General features: G+C 34.7%; 1 protein-coding gene across 1 annotated transcript; it reads left to right on the top strand.

Annotated features, from left to right (window-relative positions):
* Positions 1 to 11,977: 11,977 nt before the first annotated feature.
* On the top strand, positions 11,978 to 17,341 carry LOC122041567 (acetate--CoA ligase CCL3-like). Its single transcript, XM_042601292.1, has 3 exons — positions 11,978 to 12,285; positions 15,573 to 16,163; positions 16,279 to 17,341. The coding sequence occupies exons 1-3, from the start codon at positions 12,073 to 12,075 to the stop codon at positions 17,173 to 17,175; spliced, it is 1,701 nt and encodes a 566-aa protein (XP_042457226.1). The 5' UTR covers positions 11,978 to 12,072; the 3' UTR covers positions 17,176 to 17,341.
* Positions 17,342 to 17,370: the final 29 nt, after the last annotated feature.

Raw genomic sequence — 17,370 nt, 5'->3', positions numbered from 1 at the left:
CTAGTATAAAATTATGATGTTTGTTAACATAATTTATTTCATAACTATGTCATTCTTTTTCCATATTTTTTAAAAGCTAAAATATTTGAATAACAACAATTAAATATAAGAATAAAAAACTAGAACTGAATAATTGATATATTGTTAATGTGGCTTTTGTATATATTAAGAAAATCAATCTAGTCTAAGTAATTAGTTAGAAATTTAAAGTTTTGACACTAAATTATTGATCCAACAAATTAATCGCTATATGAAAAACGTTAAATAAACTTAAAATTATAGTCTTAGAATAAATCAGTTATGAAGTCATCTATTATTTTCAATCAACCTTAAGAGAAATATTTTTAATTCACCAAATTTAATGCACTACCTTAAACATGAATTACTATTATCACCTATTTAAGTATAAAATTAGACCATAACTATTTCATTTTTTTTTCTCATTTAGATGATACAGTGGTGATATAGAGGGGTGTGGGGGTGGTGGGGATGATAAAGATGACTGACTATTACATCTCCAATTCATTTAGCTACTGCTCACAGTTCATCTTGTTGATAGGGGAACTACGAGGCTAAGGCTAGCAATCCACATGATTTTTCTGATGCTATAAAGATACTTTTTGGTTACAATGGCAGTCTTATCGATGGTGACACTGTGGCAACCCTACCTTGGACGACAATCATAGGCTCTTAGACAAAACTCAATACATGAGGGAATAAGTCATCAACTCGCTTTGTAAGTGAATTTTTTGGCAGAGATAAAAGAAAAGATAAGTTTTTTTTTAAGATAAAAATAAAATAATTCGAAGTTTTTTTTTTCAGATGAACGGTAGAAAAGAAGATGGGGGTATTATAGGAAAGAAAATAAAAAAGAAAATGTGATTTTATAGATATATATATATATATTTTATAATATTTAAAACTAGCTATTTTGTTGGTAAATTGCTGTTTTAATAAAGACATCGATCGCATAAAAAAACGCTCACGTTGATCCATCCCGTGAATGAGACAACAACATTAAAAAAAATAAAAATAAAACAAAACAAAAATAATGTAGATCCATAATAATCATGCTTGATTAGTGGATCCAAATCACGTTAAATTAAATAATAATAAAAAAACCTCCTTTGGTTCACGTGAGGGCACCAGTGTAATTATGTGGAAATCCAGTGGCGGTTTCTAGTGCGATGACACGCAATAATTCATGGCCGTCGATTGAAATATTTAATTGGGTGACGGTGTCGGTCGGAATGAATGATTGATCGCACGAGCGCGGCACGTGCCGGAGAGGCCAATCAACGTGGCTCGTGGTCCATGTGATGGCAGAATTTTATAATTAAAATTCTATCATGTTTTAAATTTTCATCCTTAAATAAAAAAATGTCTTTTTATTTTTATTAAAAGTATTTATCGTAAAACTATTTTGAATTGACGTGTGAAATGGAAACGTATCGTATTATTAATTTGTGTGCAATATCAACCGTTAAAATTCAATAAATTATGTGGGAGGGACCACCCTAGCTAACTTTATGAGTCAATAAATTATTCTCTCCGAAGTTATATCGCAGTAGGATATCTATATTATCATCCAGATATTTACTATTAATTTTTCCTCTAAATGAGAGATGTAACTAAAGGATGCTGAACTTCTTGACTAGTCATCGCGTGCGCTTCCCGATTTATCTTAGTGATCGGTGGAAAACTTCGATGGAACTGGACCGGTCACCCAAGGATAATCAATGAGGCTAATTGGGATTATTATTTTTTGTCCCCAAGGTCATAGTGTTGCGGTAGCACATCCAAATTGTCATACAAGTACCCATGGTTCGAACCCCAGATATAACATATTATGTCGGGCTTCTAGACTGGCCGCCATATGCCCTTCCTGATTAATCCCTATTGACTAATGGAAAATTTTTATGGGATCGAACCGATCACCTCCAGATGATAGTCAATGTGACTAACTGAAATTATCAATTTTTTTAGTCAATAAATTATTTTTAACACATGGATTATAATTTTCAAATAACAAGGACTAAATTGGAAATAGTTTATTGAATTTAATTGTTTCCTGTAGTCTGTCTTGTATGTATCATCTGATGAATCAAAGCTTGTATGCTACGTACACGTGATCCAATCCAGATCTATCAGAGCGATCGACTGCATGGTTTCAGACAGGGTTCTCGATTCTTTCGTTTGTAAATGGCAGAAAATGGAGAAGCCTGTTGGGCAACGTACAGGAGATTGATAATATTCATAATCTCTCTCTATATTTAATTGGTCTTCTAGAATGCATTTTAAGGAATATAAATTAATTAAATTCGAACTATAAATTCATAAAAAATTGTCAAAAACTAATATAAGCAAAGAGCAATAATTGGCCTCAATATTCACATATTTTTTAATAAAATATTTTTATGACAATAATTATGGCCGTATAAGCATATGGGTCCTCACGTGATCAATGACCATTTGTCGTATCTTAATTAAGATTCTCATCAATCTATTCGGATACACGTCACTAAACGATATCTCGTAATATCTAAAAATAAGGGGGAAAATATAAACATAAATATCATCCACATGATATAAAAAATAAATTTTGTAACATTTTTAATTTCATGGTATAATTTATGAAAAGAAAAAAAAATATTATGAACAATCATAAAATAGGAAATAAATCAAATTAAATGGTCACTTCTCCATGGACAATAAAAATCATAAACTAATTTTATTAAACTTAATGGATAATCTTAAGCATTTATCACCTCTAGTGCCATTTTTTATTTAGAAAACAAGTAATGAACAAATTCAATATTTGTGTTTGAAAACTCAAACAAAAGTAATGCTTCCATATGGGTGAGGACAACTTTATACATGTGATATGTTGGCATGTTAATGGAGGCATGCACAAAATTATGAAGCACTATGATTAATAATGGATCATTAAAAATTTGTTCTTGAGCACTTGCAAGAGATGAGAAGTGTTTTTAAAACGTTTTTTTCTCCTTTTTGTTTTTTATTGATTAGTGCCTAACCTAGTCATAATTAATTGGTTCACATGTATAAACACATTTTGACCAAACTCTGTTGCTTGTTTGACGAAGCCTTGTAGTCATTTTTATTTGTTTACTTAGTAGATCATGAATTTTAGTGTATGAATTCTTCATAAGTTGTGTGTTGATTAAAAGAAAAATATTTAGATATTTCTCCCTAAGCTTGTAGTCATTTTTATTTGTTTACTTACTAGATCATGAATTTTAGTGTATGAATTCTTCATAAGTTGTGTGTTGATTAAAAGAAAAATATTTAGAAACCTCTCCCTTCAAAAAAAACAGGACACTTTCCTTTTCATTGCTCATCTTGTTCCATTTTATCCAAAGAAAGCCCAACACTTTCTAGCTCTTTTACATTTTCTTGCCACTCTGAAGAAAACAAAGAACTTAAATAAGTTTTTTCATGCATGAAAACTTATCCACAAGGAAAATTTGAATGTTTGACGATTGATGAGAGCTCATTAACTCCCCGTGCACCAACTTTCTACTCTCTTTTAATATTCTCTCGTCACTTTCAAGTAAACACAGCACACAAAGAACATTTTTCACGCATGGAAATTCCATGGAAACCAATCCACAAGGAAAGCTTTTTCTTCCTGTTGATAACTGATAAAAGCTTCTTGTTGAATCAGCTCTCTGTGCTTATCTTTATCTTGTTTGCTTCCTCACAGCTCATATCAATGAACACTGGAAGAGTCAAAAAGAGTTTGATCCAAACATCGAATTCTTCATCGGTCAGAGAAAAACAGCTACAAATCATCAATTGGTAGATCTGAATAGAAGACTAGTTCAATATCAAATTTGTGTTGGCAACTGAAGTAATCACGTGGAGAGTTCAGTGTGGGGCAGACAGGAAAGCTGCAGGATTTGCTTGCTGAGATGTCTTTTGGCTGATTGAAGGACCCTATCGAACAAGACAAGTCAATAAGATACAGCTCATAAACACCATGAATCATCAGTCACGAGTGGGTTCAGAGATTATATCTTAGGCAAAGATGGCAATAATTGCTTTGCGTGAATAAGATCCACAAGTAGGACATGTGCTAAGCTAATCCACAAAAAGGGAGAAAAAAAAAAAAGTAGAAGTAGAAATCATTGCTCAGAGGTTAGCAGGCAACCACAAAGTAGAAGTAATAAGGTAGAGCCACATATTAAGATTTTGGTTTGTTTCTTGAAGTCTAGCATCATGACAAAGTCATTCCACCTTTACATCTAAAAACATGCGACAATTTATGAACAAACCAGTTGGTCAGAAAAAAATGCAATGTAGGAATGTTGGGTCAGCAGCTAGATACTTCACAAATCTGGCACAATGAATGGGCTACGACAAACCAAACCAAGAAGTCTAACATTGTTGCTTATTTTCCTAATTTTTTTTGGAGTCAGGAGGCCATTTCAGATAATTTCATAGCTGAAATGAGAATGAGAATCATTGATTGTCATTATTAATATTTGGATTATGAGAATATGAATGCAAATAAGGAAATGAATCCTTAAAATTGGGTAATAACCATAGTTTGCAAAATCGCGATCCGGATCGTAGGATCGTACGATTCTACGATCCGGAAACCCAAAATCGATCCAGGATCGTGCAGAATCGAGTTTTGTAGTAGAATCGCAGCAGAATCGGTAGGATCGGAACAGAATCGGTAGGATCGGAGCAGAATCAGAGCATAATCGGAGCAGGATGGGTAAAAGCTTTGAGAGGTCATAACTTTTGACTCGGATTGAACCATGGGGCCTATAATATATCAAATCAAAGCTCGTTTAGAGATCTTTAATAAATTTCAAAGTTTATCCTTAACCACCCTATTTCAAAGCCAAAAAATATCATTTAAATCTTTTTCAGATGTCTAGGAGATTTTATCTTTTTTTTATTATCTTTTTTTCATCTTATTAGGGGTTTAAATTATTTAAACATATGTTTAACTATTTTTAGTTAGTTTTTTATCAATAATATCCTGTCATTTATTTTCCTCAAAATAATGAGTTTTTGGATGCCTATTATCTAGTATTGTGTGACATCAACCAGTCTTTAGAAGATTATTTCCGGCGTTCATATTTGAATCAAAGAATTCAATAGCTTCTATTATATACGTTAGGTGGCCTGTAAATTAAATTATCTTATAAACTAAGAAAATATTTATTACATTGAATGTGTTATTATTATTGTATTAATAGAAATTTTATATTTTTATCATTTTATGATATGAAAATATAAATATTATTACTATAAGAGAATAATAGTTGAATTATAAATTAATTTAAATTTGTACATGTAGTAATATATAATTTGAGGTGTTAGTGTAAATGATTGCATATATATACAAAATTAGTTATTTATTTATATGTAAATGAGATTTTTAGGTATTTTTTCTAATTATTAATCATGTATAATAAGATTTTAAGGGTTTTTGGTAGGATCGTACGATTCTACGATCCGATCCTGACCGATCCGATCCTGACCCTAAATCGATCCTGCGTAGGATCGCGATTCTACAAACTATGGTAATAACTCATTCCCATATACCTCCCCTTCAATGAGTCATTACTCTATTTTCATCAATTAAAATATTTCCTTATTCCAAAAATACCCTTGACCTAAAACTAAGATTTTCTCCCTTAATATCAAATATCAAAAAATATTTATTTATTTTTTCTTTCATATCACTTCTCTCTCATTATTCTCTCTCATCATATTTCCTCTCTTATCATTTTATTACACACTTTCTCTCTCCTTAATCTCTCATAGCACACTCTCTTTCCTCTTTTTTTCTCATTACACTTTCTCTTATCTTACTTTCTCTTTCCTCAATCACTTCCATCGCACTCTCTTCCTTCTTTTTCTCTCATCATACTTTTTCTCTCCTCAATTTCTCCCATCACACTCTCTTTTCTCTTTTTCTCATCGCACTTTCGCTCTCATCACACTTTCTCTCTCCTCAATTTCTCTTGTCACACTTCCTTTTTTTTTTCCTCAACACACTTTTTCTCTCATCATACTTTCTCTCTCACCATACTTTCTCTCTCCTCAAGCTCTCTCATCACACTCTCTCTCCTCATTTTTCTCATTTTATTCTCTCTCTTCATCCTCTTCCATCATACTTTCTCTCACATCATATTTTCTCTCTGATCTTCTCTCATCATGCTCTCTCTTATCACACTCTCTTTTCTCATTTTCTCTCATCACACTTTCTCTCTCTTTATTCTTTCTAATCACACTTTCTCTCTCATCAGACTTTCTCTTTCATCATTCTCTTTCATCGTATTTTTCTCTCACATTCATCTTTTTCTCACATCTAATTTTTTCTCTTATTTTCCTTTAAGGTAAAAAAAAATTTTTTGATTTATTCCGATAGAAAATATGCAACTAACCAAACATTACTTTTAAGAGCGATATTCATATTCATACACATTCCATTCCACAATACAATGATTTTCATTCCGATTCCTATTCCTAGGAAAGAACCAAACACCCCCTCAATCTTCCACTCCCTGATACATCATCGACACATGAACTTGTTAGTCAACTTTCAAATATATGTACATTAACCCATAGCATGAGCCAGTTTAAACCAAAACTTTCAAGAGGACGAGATCTCCAGGAAGTTATGTGAGATATTTAAAGAGAAACATGTTATAGATACATGAAGTTTCATTAATCTTCAATTGCAAGATGGCTAAAACACACTAACATAGAGTAAGTTCATCTATACGACCAGTAAATTGCTAATAAAACTAATTTTTATTACCTTTCTTGGAGGTGTTCCTGGTTTTAAGAAATTATTCTTTAATCCCTTCTTCTTGTCAACTGGTTTAAGAATCTGAAACGAACGTATGAGAGTTTCATCTACACTCAACATACCACCAGCATTATCAAATTCCCCACAATAATCTGGGGCAGAGAATATTGTCAGCAGCTGTTGCTTTGCAAAAAATCGTATAACATAGTGGATCTACTTAAGAATACTGTTTCATTTACATAAGCTGACAAGATAGTAAAGATGAATGGGGCTGCAAAAACACAAGTTCGCAGTATCGGACTTTGTTCAATAAATATGAGAATCTAATAACATAAATGAAGTCTCAAGATCCCACCACTAACCTGGTGGGCACGACAGATGAGATCCAGATAATGCTTCTCAAGAAACTCCGACACTTTGTCTTGTCTATATATCCGATTGATGGAAGCACATTCATGGTTACCCCTAAGAAGGAACAAGGTATTTAGGTACCTAATTTTGTAGGCAAGAAGCAAGCATATGGTTTCTATGCTTTGTTTACCACGTTCAACATATTACATAGCCCCCAAGGAACAAGTTGAATATTTAAAATGCCGAAGAAGATCGGGATACTGCCCATGAACGTCTCCTGCAACAACAAAAGTTGAATATTGACAAAGTATCAAAATTCATTTCCAAATTCTTCAGGTCTATGTATATGGCAACATAGATAGCACATCAGTTAGTGGACAATGCTTGGCCTGGTAAGCTGAATAGCTAGCTAAGGGATATTACAATCATCAACAGCCAAAATTTAATAAACAGCTAAATCTAATGAATAATGATTACAAAAAAATCCACTCTAATGAATTTTGTTTGCTCCTTTATCATACAGGACAATGAAGACCAATCGAGCAATAACGCTTTCAAAATAGTTCCTCCATCTAAAGAATTCAAGTTTTTTAAACAATAAATAAATAAACTCTCTAGTTCCTTTTAATACAGAATATAAGCATAGCATTGAGACTACTGACGGCTTTCCTACCAAAAAAATAATAATAAAATCAACATCAAAATATTCTACAGAAAAGAATTCCATGCTTACCAAAACCCTCTAGTACAACAAAACCAACATCAATAAATTACAGGTCTCAATTATTTTAGTCTATCTACACCCATCTCTCTCAAAACTTGGAAATGTTGGCATACAGTTACTCCTTGTACCAAAAGGTTAATGAAAGACGTACCGTTTCTTTGCACTGTGTATTGCATCCTCTCAAGGACATGGTCATGGATTCTTCTTGAAATAAACCCATATTTTTTGACAGAATTCCATGATTCCATACACTGCTATCTTTCCTTTTTGCAATATGCATTAAAACTCTTGCTTTTGCCGCTGGATATTGTGACAACTTCCTTAAATATGTAATCAAAACCTTTCGCAGTTGAAAGGTGAATTGGAATATCTAGCTAGGCGGATAGTTTCCTTCTTATAGTAATACTACTAGAGAAATACTTTCCAGCAATCTTGAAAGGCAATTGAACAGGGATGAATGCTCCTATACGATAAGACTTCATCAGCACAAGTTGTTTGTTAATGGTTGCATGCACACTTCAGACAAACACGTTATTCCCTGCATTTAGACGTGTAAGATTACCTTAATGCATTTAGCCTGATCGTCACGACCACTCAGCCAAGTTGCATGCTTACTCGTGCAAAAGAAAGACTATCTATGCAACGAAGTCTCAAATCAATTTGGTTAAGTTTAAATTAGTTTAAATGTACCTAATAAGGTTTTTTTAGCTGCACATGTAGACCACCTACACTACATGTGATCACATTTGGTCTCTCTGTAGCCCCTCCAAGTTCATCTAGCCAGCTGCATATGCAATCCTAAGGAGGAATTGTAAAAAAAATGAAACAAACACATAAGAAAAAATGGAATAAGTAGCTTTCTTAATGGCCAGAAAGATCCCGGATACTAGGGATTCTCCATGGCATAATAATGAATACGGCGTCATCAATAAATTCTATGTTTTTGTATAAGAAACAATCAATATAAATGGTTTGCGAATTTGAAAGACAAACGACCTCAAACACGAAGGAAAAAAAAATCAACAAAAATCACAACCAAATTCAAAATCGAACTAAAAAATCAAAACTTCCTTTTTCCGTCACTATACCGGGAATCACGAGCTCCAGCGGAATGGGCTGTCTGAGAAAGATCTCCTTCGACACAATGCGAAGCAGCAGGATCTCCGTTTCGGTGTCCTCACCTCTTGGTCCTCTTTAAACCTCGATTCCCGCGCAGCTCTTCGATCAATCGAGGAACAAAAGCAACTGCTTCTTAAGGATAACTTCGTTATACGCCTTCTTCCCGCCTCGCGCGCCACCATCCTCCATGGATCGATTCGAAAGAGCGACCTGGAGTCACCCGTTGAGTTCGAGGCCTAATACTTCATCGTAACGCTTCGCTATATATATATATATATATATAGATGTCGGCCGATATAGATCTCTGTTACATAGTCCATTAACGGTTGTTATAACGGTAGATCTCCATGTTGCTAATTATAATTAGTTTCAACTAAAATTAATAGTTAATTAATTAATCAATAAGACTAAAACATTACAGTTTCTTACTGAACCAGTAAATAAGTTTCAAAAATATTTAAATCATGTATCATAATTTTAAAATTATAAAATCACATATCTATATCTTCTTTTAACTTCATCTTCAAATTAATTCGACTTAGTCAACTGAATGTTTTTAATTAAATCGATTTCATTCTATTTAAAAAATATATCAGCCGGTTTCGATTAAAATCCGATGATAAACTTAGAGATTTCGGAATGATATGAATCAATTCTTATATATTTGTCTAGTTCCTTTGTTTGTAAAATTATTATCAAATATCAATTTAACCAATATATTGAGAGTAGTGATTTTTTAAATATGAATTAATTTTTAGAATACATTCATGTTAAAAAAATTATTTCTCTCAATATATTGCGTCAAATTGATTTTTAATAGTATTTTTACAATCAGGATAACTAGACAAATACATAAAAACTAATTTCATGTCATTTCAAGGTTTTATGTCATTTGGCCAAAATCGACTGATGGACCTAGAAACCTTAAAATGACATGAAATCAGTTTCTATATGTTCGTCTAGTTCTCCTGATTGTAAAAATATTATCAAATATTAATTCGACCCAATATATTGAGAGTAATGATTTTTTTTAACGTGGGGCGAATAAACCTAAATAAAAATAATGTAGGTTCATTCATCTAAAATCGATTGATAAACTTAAAGAGCTTGGAATAAAGTGAAATTACATTATATGAGTTTTTCTAGTTCTTATGATTCTAGTTCTTATGAATTTAGTTTTCCATATATTCATGTTTAAAAAATCACTGCTCTCGATATATTCAGTCAAATTGATATTTGATAGTATTTTTACAATTAGGAGAACTAGACGAACATATAAAAACTAGTTTCATGTTATTTCGAGGTCTTTAAGTCCATCAACCGATTTTAACTGAAACTGGCTAATGAATCTATAGACCTCGAAATGACATTAAACTAGTTCTTATATATTCGTTTAGTTCTCTTGATTATAAAAATACTATCAAACATCAATTTGACCGAATATATATTAAGAGTATATTGAGAGTAATGATTTTTTAAATATGAATTAATTCTTGGATACATTCGTATTTTAAAAAATTATTGCTCTCGATATATTAGATCAAATTGATGTTTGATAGCATTTTTACAATTACGAGAACTATATAAACACATAGAAATTAGTTTTATGTCGTTTTGATATCTCTAGATTTATCAGTTGATTTGGACCGAAATCGCTTGATGAATTTTTTTAAACATACAGAAAAAAATTAATTCGACCGACAAAATAATCAGTTGACTGATGATTTTTTTTTTTTTTTGAAGACGAGAGTAAAATAAGAAGTAGATACGTGATTTGATAATTTTAAAACTATGATACATTATTTTGATATTTGAAAATTTATTCACTGGGTTCGATAAAAAATTAAAATAATAATAATTATTTTATATTTTTATTTATATATAAAAGATTATTTTAATATAAATATAAAAGTTCCAATCTCAATACAGTCTCACACAGTATAGACGAAGTAAATCAAGGACTTATTCAATTTTAATCTAACCATCTTCCTAAATAGAAATAGGAGGACGAGATAACGTAAAATAATATTTACAATTAAAACCATGCCTAATAACTTCGGTCCGAATACTAACTGGACTACTAAATTATTCAATCCTGAATCATTTACTACTGTTCATGTACTTATCCAATCCGAATCTTAGAAGAAAAAAAATTAAAGTTTTATTTTAAAGAAGTTTATTAAATAATTAATCACTCAAATCAATCATTAAATGGTGAGAATTAAATATCGAAACATGAAATTAACACTTTATTCTTAAAATAAAATAAATATTAAAAAATAGATCAATTTAATTTGTCTTCCACAAAACTTATTCCAATTACGATAAGGATACCTTGATCGGCGGGAATTTAGATAGGGACGTATCTATAAGCATTAGTTGACTTTGACTTTTGAGTGGATCTTCCACAAAGTGCTAGGACCATTTAAATTAAGATTGAGAAAGTTTTTTTTTAAAAAAATCTAAATAATCAACAATTGAGATACTTTAAATATTTTTTTTTACTATGTAAAGCATTTATTAGAAATTATAAGTCGACCTAATCTTTAGCATGGATTCTTAAAAAAAGATTTGTTGGGTTGAGTTCAAAGCTATGAGATATACGTGCTTGTTAACTATATTATATCATTTTATAGTGGTTAATTATAATTTTTTGATTTATTTTATGATAATAGTAAGATCGATCATATTCATTGAGACCGCTGAAATGATGGATTTTATCTTATACAATAATGGTTGAGTCGAGTTGACTTAGACTCATTTTGGGTTGGGCTGAGTCGAGTAAGATTGGAGTGAGTGGGCTAGCTCAGTTGTTCGTTAAACGTGGGACCCACAGCTAAATGTGGAGGAAGAAATTATGTTTCGTGTTCCGCGTCAGACACGATAGCCCGATGCGCGCTTGATTCCGCCGGTGACGCCACCGGCACGTGCCCTTCCTCCGTATTCGCGGCTCCGCCTATAAATACTGCACCGAGCGGCGCGACCTCGGCTGATGAGGTACGCCGCCAAACGAGCTTTGCCGTAGCGAGAGAGAGAGAGAGAGAGAGAGAGAGAGAGAGAGAGCAGGAGAGCGGGGGAAATGGCGGAGGCGGACATCGACGACCTTCCCAGGAACGACGCCAACCATACGGCCCTCACGCCGCTCTGGTTCCTCGACCGCGCTGCCCTCGTCCACCCGAACCGCCTCTCCGTTGTCCACGGCTCCCGCCGCTTCACCTGGGCCGAGACCTACCGGCGGTGCCGCCGCCTCGCCTCCGCCCTGCACGCCCGCTCGATCGGGCACGGCAAGACGGTGACTTCCTCCCTCCTCTCCCTCTCTGCGATTCATCGATCGCTTTGTTTAGGGTGCCTTAAGATTCGGGATGAGCGCGGATTTATTGGTTATTCTCTTCATTGTTTACTGTTTTTCCTTACTCCTTTTGACTGCTTAGGGATTCGACGACCGGATAAAATCTGTTTTAAAAAAAAAAATTCAAATTTTAGCTTTGGATCTTGTTACCTTAGATCATCTATTTCTTCATGTTTGGTACCGAGCGTTTCGTGTATTTTACCTCGATGAATTATCCGTTCTCCTGATTTTTTATGGTCTTGTTTTTCCTATTGGTCAATGGTCACTTGATTTATTGTGATTTGGGTTAACCGTTGATTTCTAATTTTAATCTCATTCATATTTTTACGATCCGTCTTGATTGATTCTTTACAATCTGGGACCTTTGCTGCCCGTCCACTCCTTCAATTACTCATCCGACTACTTGCGGATTGGATTTTATCCCGACAAAACCTAATTTAAAAAAAAAAAATTGTAAGCTTTGGAGCTAACTACTTTAGTCTTCGTGTTGGGTAGTGAATGATTCATGTATTTTATTCATTCTCCCAATTTTTCTACGCTTTAGTTTTTGAAATCTTTAAACTCGTCTATTTTTGTCCCCTGCTTATTATCTTTCAGAGGATCCTTTCAAGATTAGATACGGGATCGGATACTTATGGACGTAGTTTATATTGGTCAGGATGAATTTAGATACATGTTATTTTATTTTATTTTTAGCAATTCTAGTTTCCACCAGAAACTTTTAGGACAGAACAATGCTTCTTTGTATACTTATGTTTTGGCGTATACATAGTCATATTATTACACTCGCTTAATCTTTGTCGTTCAACAGGTCATAAGTTTTGAATTACCCATTTGACAAATTTCTGTCTATAAATTTATGATATTAAATTAGTATCATTGACAAGGATAAGGGTAGCTTTGACAGGTCATAGATGGAAAAAGTCCGGATCCCTTTGATTTTTTTTATCTGACCTTTTGTATTACTGTTGTGGAGTTATGTTATGAGCTGGTTCTGAATGAAGTTTGTTTATATCATTTATTATCTCTGCATCTGTCTACTATGCGTGCTACATGCACTTAACATTTAGTAAGGTTCTGGGGCTTTTCCCTGTTTTGCTGTTTTTTTTCTCTTGTTGTGTTTTGGGATCCAGTGGTTGGGTTTTGTTCAATCAATCCAGGCATGTCTCCCACCCTTGTTTTTGTTAGATAATGAGATATCAGGTTTTGCAAATTGAAGGTTGAAAGTAAAAAACCAAACAAACATACATATGTTTTGATGATTGCTTCAGTTCTTATATCTTGAAATGTCAGGCATTTCAATATTCTCAAACTGCTTCAGAACTTTACTCATTTATGCAAAACACCCTTTGACTTAATTCCTTTTGCATAGTCCCTCCCAAAGTTCCAATATCGTCAAAATGCCTTGTATAGCATCAGTTGATAAAATCCCCTTTTATGGATAAGGACTTAGGTTTATCTGATGCAAGTGGCGGGGTATTTCTCTTTTATTTAAACTGTTACATATGTCTTATGCCTTAAGGTTGAAATATAATATTTTTTGGAGGGTAAAGCCTTGGTTTTGCAACCTCAACTTCAGGCAGAACTCAAATAAAAGATGAGTTGACCTTTGCTCTGAACTGTTGTAGCACTTGGAAACTAAAATTTCTCAAAATAATTACGTTAAAACAAACCTTCTTGGTGTCTAGTATTTCTATTTGATAAGTTAGGTTAAAAGGCTTCAATTGTATTGAAAAATTTTAGAAACTAAAAGTCTCAAGACATGTAAAATCAAATATTGAATATGTTAAATATAATTTCAGTAAAAAGAAAATAATTGATGAAATAGTTAAGGTGGAGTAGTATGAAATCTCCGAGTAAGAGATTAGATATAGTACTCAATAAAAAATGGATATTGATGAAGATATTACTGATAGAAACAAAATGAGTGGTTGACGAGCTTCTGGGATTGATGCTCCGTGTACAAAAAGGAGAAAAGAAAAGTTTTATAAGGCTCTAACATAACCATCATACTTTATGAATTGAAATATTGGTTATTAGGAAATACACATGCAAACAGTTAATGCAATATAGATGAGAATGTCACAGTGACAGATGGGATTGTATATAAAGCGATCAGTTGTACATAAGTAAGCAAGTTTAAGCTGGACAATTGAACCTGCTTGTTTTTGGTATGCTTTCTTTTCTCAGTTCATCTCATTGAGCTTTAAGTTTTATTTAGATGAAGGGGTCAAGATTGAAGAGAAAGGAAAGGGAGAGGAAGGGAGGGAAGAGATCAATCATGTTTACATGGAATCTTGAATGAAGCAGGTTGAGGGAATGAGAAATTCCATCTATACCCTCTCCTCCATCCTAAGTTAGGAAGGTGGTAGTTGTGGCACCACTGTCACTTGTTCCATCAAGTAAACACTCTCCTAATGTGATTTTCTTGAGGAAATTCAATTTAATCTAAAATATCTGATTAGGTCGCGGCATGTGTGATGATAACTATCTAAACTAGTCTCTTTTATAACAACTTTGCTTCCATAACCATTGTCCAGCAATCAAATCTAACATGATATTGTAGTTGATAGTTCAAATCCACCCTCTTGCTGGTATCACAACTTAGATCATTTGTTCCAAACCTTCCATCTGATGGTTCTCTAATTTTTTCTTGTTTTTCTCTGGGTACTTTTCTAGTTTTGCTCACTGATTATACTTATCTTGGTTCATGATTCAAGCTTGACCTACTAAGTAGTCTGCGTTATCTGTAATCTTAGTGTGAAAATAGTCCCCTCTTCTAATAACTTGAACAATTACTCAATTTTAACATAACAATGCAATATCTGGGAGAAATAGATGATTTTGAGATTGCTCAATCAACCACAAACTATTATTTGTTGGATTTGTACTGCTGTGATTCCTCTTAGAAAGATTAAAGAATTTCTTGCATGTGCTTTACAGGAAGGAAAAACATCTTATTTAGTTCTAAGGATAGATTCTGGTACCAGATAGAAGTTTCTTAAGCAGTGTTCCTCAACTTTGTATAGAGTACTTTTTAGGGAGCTCAATGAAAAGCTGACGGCTGTAGTGACAATTTAGCCAAATAAGATATGTAGTTATATGAAAGATCTAACTGGATGTAGTGTAGTTAAAAAGTAGTTTTTCTGATCTATTCATTAATCTGATCTCATTTTAACTCTATAATTCTCCTCTTTAGATAGTGAACTCTTCACTGGTTACATTCTCAGGTAGCTGTAATTGCACCCAACATTCCGGCTATCTACGAAGCTCATTTTGGCATTCCAATGGCCGGAGCAGTCCTCAACACTGTGAACATTAGGCTAAACGCTGCTACTATCGCATTTTTGCTAGGCCATTCTTCCGCAACTGTTCTTATAGTGGACCAAGAGTTCTTCAAACTAGCTGAGGAAGCTCTCAAGATTTTAGCTGAGGAAAAGAGAGCAGCTTTCAAGCCTCCTTTGCTTATCGTTGTCGGCGATGAAACCTGTGATCCTGGCTCTCTCAAATACGCTGTAGGAAAAGGCGCAATCGAGTATGAAAGATTTCTGGAGTCCGGTGACCCTGAATTTGCCTGGAAGCCTCCGAAGGATGAGTGGCATAGCATTGCACTGGGCTACACTTCTGGGACAACATCGAGTCCTAAGGGAGTGGTACTGCATCACCGTGGCGCTTATCTAATGGCTCTCAGCTGTGCTTTGATATGGAACATGACTGAAGGAGCCATCTACTTGTGGACTTTGCCGATGTTTCACTGCAACGGATGGTGTTATCCTTGGACCTTGGCTGCTCTTTGTGGGACGAGCATATGCCTGCGTCAGGTACATTCGCCATCTTCTTCACCTCGCGCCGCATATTATCAATTCAATATTTCAGCCAAGTGTGCCTTAGCTACTCTATTTTTAGAACTTCAGCTTGCTGTTGCTTTTTTTGTAGGTGACGGCCAAGGCTGTGTATTCGGCAATAGCCAATCTAGGTGTCACCCACTTCTGTGCTGCCCCGGTTGTCTTAAACTCGCTTGTCAATGCACCTCCAAGCGACACTATTTTGCCTCTCCCTCGTACGGTTAATGTCAATACTGCTGGTGCTGCTCCGCCACCATCAGTCCTCGCAGATATGACCAAACTTGGCTTCCGAGTTACTCACACGTATGGCTTGTCAGAGACCTTTGGCCCGTCAGTTGTCTGTGCATGGAAGCCTGAGTGGGACCAGCTTCCACTTGATGAAAGGGCGCGTGTCCACTCCCGCCAAGGCGTCCGCTATGTCGGCTTGGAAGGCCTTGATGTGGTGAATTTGAAAACCATGGCGCCGGTCCCTGCAGATGGCACCACCCTCGGTGAAATTGTCATGCGAGGGAATGTTGTCATGAAGGGATACTTGAAGAACCCAAAGGCAAATGCTGAGGCCTTCGCCAATGGTTGGTACCATTCCGGTGACATAGGCGTGAAGCATCCAGACGGATACATAGAAGTCAAGGACCGCGCGAAGGACATCATCATCTCCGGGGGCGAGAACATTAGTAGCTTAGAGGTGGAGAGTCTTTTGTACATGCACCCTGCGATACTCGAGGTCTCAGTGGTGGCTCGACCGGATGAACAGTGGGGGGAGTCCCCTTGTGCATTTGTAACCTTGAAGAACGGCACTGACTCATCGAATGAGCAGGCATTGGCAGAGGACATCATCAAGTTCTGCCGTCAAAAAATGCCGGCCTATTGGGTCCCCAAGTCTGTCGTCTTCGGGCAGCTGCCGAAGACAGCCACCGGGAAGATCAAGAAGCACGAACTGAGGACAAAGGCGAAAGCCATGGGACCGGTCAAGAAGAGCAGGCTGTAAATTTTTGACTCTCGCTGCTCTCTTCTCCACATCATGTCTCCATTATCATCTTCTTTCTTTCCAGGTGAGATATTATGCTACTGCTTTTCTTAGTGGTTTGTAATTTATATCTTCTTGTGTGTGATAAACTTGCAAAAAGTTATGCACTTCTGTTTGAACTCAAAAACTTTGGTCCAAAATAAAATTTCCCTCAAA

The sequence above is a fragment of the Zingiber officinale genome, chromosome 2A, assembly GCF_018446385.1.
Source record: "Zingiber officinale cultivar Zhangliang chromosome 2A, Zo_v1.1, whole genome shotgun sequence".
In the NCBI taxonomy this organism is placed as follows: Eukaryota; Viridiplantae; Streptophyta; class Magnoliopsida; order Zingiberales; family Zingiberaceae; genus Zingiber; species Zingiber officinale.
Note: the sequence above shows the minus strand (reverse complement) of the source record. Positions and strands in the feature narration are given on the sequence as shown.

Bases quoted from the DNA above. Each gene is read 5' to 3' on its own strand.
- LOC122041567 (XM_042601292.1), top strand. From the start codon at position 12,073: ATGGCGGAGGCGGACATCGACGACCTTCCCAGGAACGACGCCAACCAT. The intron at 12,286-15,572 runs GTGACTTCCTCC...TTACATTCTCAG, and splicing joins CGATCGGGCACGGCAAGACG to GTAGCTGTAATTGCACCCAA. The intron at 16,164-16,278 runs GTACATTCGCCA...CTTTTTTTGTAG, and splicing joins CGAGCATATGCCTGCGTCAG to GTGACGGCCAAGGCTGTGTA.